The sequence below is a fragment of the Plasmodium cynomolgi genome (genome assembly GCF_000321355.1).
Source record: "Plasmodium cynomolgi strain B DNA, scaffold: 0526, whole genome shotgun sequence".
NCBI classification, from domain to species: Eukaryota; Apicomplexa; class Aconoidasida; order Haemosporida; family Plasmodiidae; genus Plasmodium; species Plasmodium cynomolgi.
This window is the reverse complement of record NW_004192939.1, coordinates 1-1,995: the sequence shown is the minus strand read 5'-3', so window position 1 is coordinate 1,995 and position 1,995 is coordinate 1. Positions and strand designations below refer to the sequence as shown.

Below are 1,995 nucleotides of genomic sequence, written 5' to 3'. Positions count from 1 at the left end.
CTCTGTAAGTGAATTTTCTCCAGGTGATGCGCCATTTGATATTAATGTGACACCTTCTGTAGAAATATGTCCGTCTGTAGAATCTGCTGTTTTATTTAAAGTATTAACATTATGTAATGTAGATGTTTCATAATATGAATGACTATTAGTTTCAATTGGATTTATATTTGAACATTTAATATTTTCCTTGCTAAACTTACCATTCTTGTGTGAATCTTGTTGATGAGCTCCTTGCTCTTGTGATTTTAAATGTTTATGAGCAGATGAATGTCCTGAACGCTCTGGTAAATTTCCATTATCTTTTTCTCCTTCATCTGGAGACTTTCTTTCTAAGAGTATCTGTGGTGCAGATGATACTGATTGTACAGAATTCTGTTGATAATCGGAATTTTTAGTGAACTCAGACCCCGCAGAATTATGAGTAACTCCAGAATTTTTAGAGGTAACAACATCTTCAGAAGTTCTTCGATTATCTGATTCGCGAATTTTCCTTCCATATTTAGGTTTTGGTGAAGGGTATTTTAGAAGTTTAATTATAATTGCCTCACTATTATCGCCATTGGATGTTCCACAACCATTATTACTATTATAAGAATATTCATCATGGACAAGATGTATACTATATTTTTCATTATTATGTAAGTCATGTGAGAGTTCGTCTGATTTTACCTCTGAACTGAGGTTAGGTTTAGCTTGTGATGGACTACTCGGTGAAGGAGATACATCGATATATAAAAAATTATTTAAGGGACAGTTAGGTCCTACAGGATCATCTAATGTGCTTTCTGTAGATGTAACGGCGGTTTTCTGCTCTGCAGTCGTATTTTCAGATACAGCAGAAAGATTATTATTTTGTTCTAAAATTTCTTCCTTCTTTAAACATCCAGATTCAGATGATTCTTTTTTACAACTTGATTCTGATATTTTATCTTCTGGTAGAACATGTTCTTCTTTTGTGCATTCCTCTTTATCTTTACATGATTCTTTTGTTTCAGGTTTGGATTTATCAGCATCTTTACCATTGGATGTCGATTCACTAGAACATTTAGTATATTTATTATATTCATTTGATAAATTTTTTATATCATTCTCAATATTTATAGAATCATTTGAAACATAATGCTTCGCGCATATTTTGTATTTTTCTCTTTGTATATTTATATGATTATCTAAATCATAACATTTTTTGCGTATATCTACATCTTTAGTATTCTGAAATTCCGAAAAAAGTTTTTCTATTTCATTGCTTATATCGACATATAATCCTACACAATCATCTTTACTTAATTCTGTACTTGCCGTGTGAAGAGAAATTTGCACTGGAGCCATTATTCATCTATTAATTTCTTTTACAATTGTTTTGTCTTTTTTTTGGCCTAAATATATTATTCGGAAAAAATGATGTATGAATAGGAGAAGAAATGTTTGGCGAAAGAAAATATAGATCAAAGTATTATGAGGTTATATTTTAATATATAAGTTAATATATATAAGAACATTAATAATGTAAATTAATATACATTGGTTTTTTTCAATCGCTTACTTTTAAAGTTATAATTTAGGAATTAATCAAATTCATTAAATTCAAACTTATAAAATTATTTGACAAAAGATAAAATAACTGAATTCATTAATTTTCATATTGTCTGCATGTTTCATTTTAATATATTAAAAATATAGTTATCTTTTGATGTGTCTTAATGTGATTTGAAATTAATTTATTGTAAAAATATATGAATGTACATTCAATATATGCTTGCATTATAAAGATACATAACAAATATGGAAACGGTAATATTTGACATAGGTAAAATTATTAAGTGAAATGAAGTATGTACTATAATAATTTGGTACCTATACGTTGATTATTTTCAATATTTACAAAAATAATTCATTATTTCTATTTTTCCTCCTCCTGCACGTTATGTCTTATTTGAACATTGTAGTAGATAGCAATTTATACAATATATATTCCAGTTATATGTGTAATTTCTT

The 1,995-nt window shown here is 27.8% G+C and overlaps 1 protein-coding gene across 1 annotated transcript; it reads right to left on the bottom strand.

The window, feature by feature from the left end:
- Positions 1-245: 245 nt before the first annotated feature.
- PCYB_004540 (hypothetical protein) lies at positions 246-1,329 on the bottom strand (the record flags this gene model as incomplete). Its single annotated transcript, XM_004227875.1, has 2 exons — positions 246-329; positions 766-1,329. 2 exons carry the CDS (start codon positions 1,327-1,329, stop codon positions 246-248), a joined length of 648 nt encoding a protein of 215 aa, XP_004227923.1.
- Between the last annotated feature and the right edge of the window lie 666 nt (positions 1,330-1,995).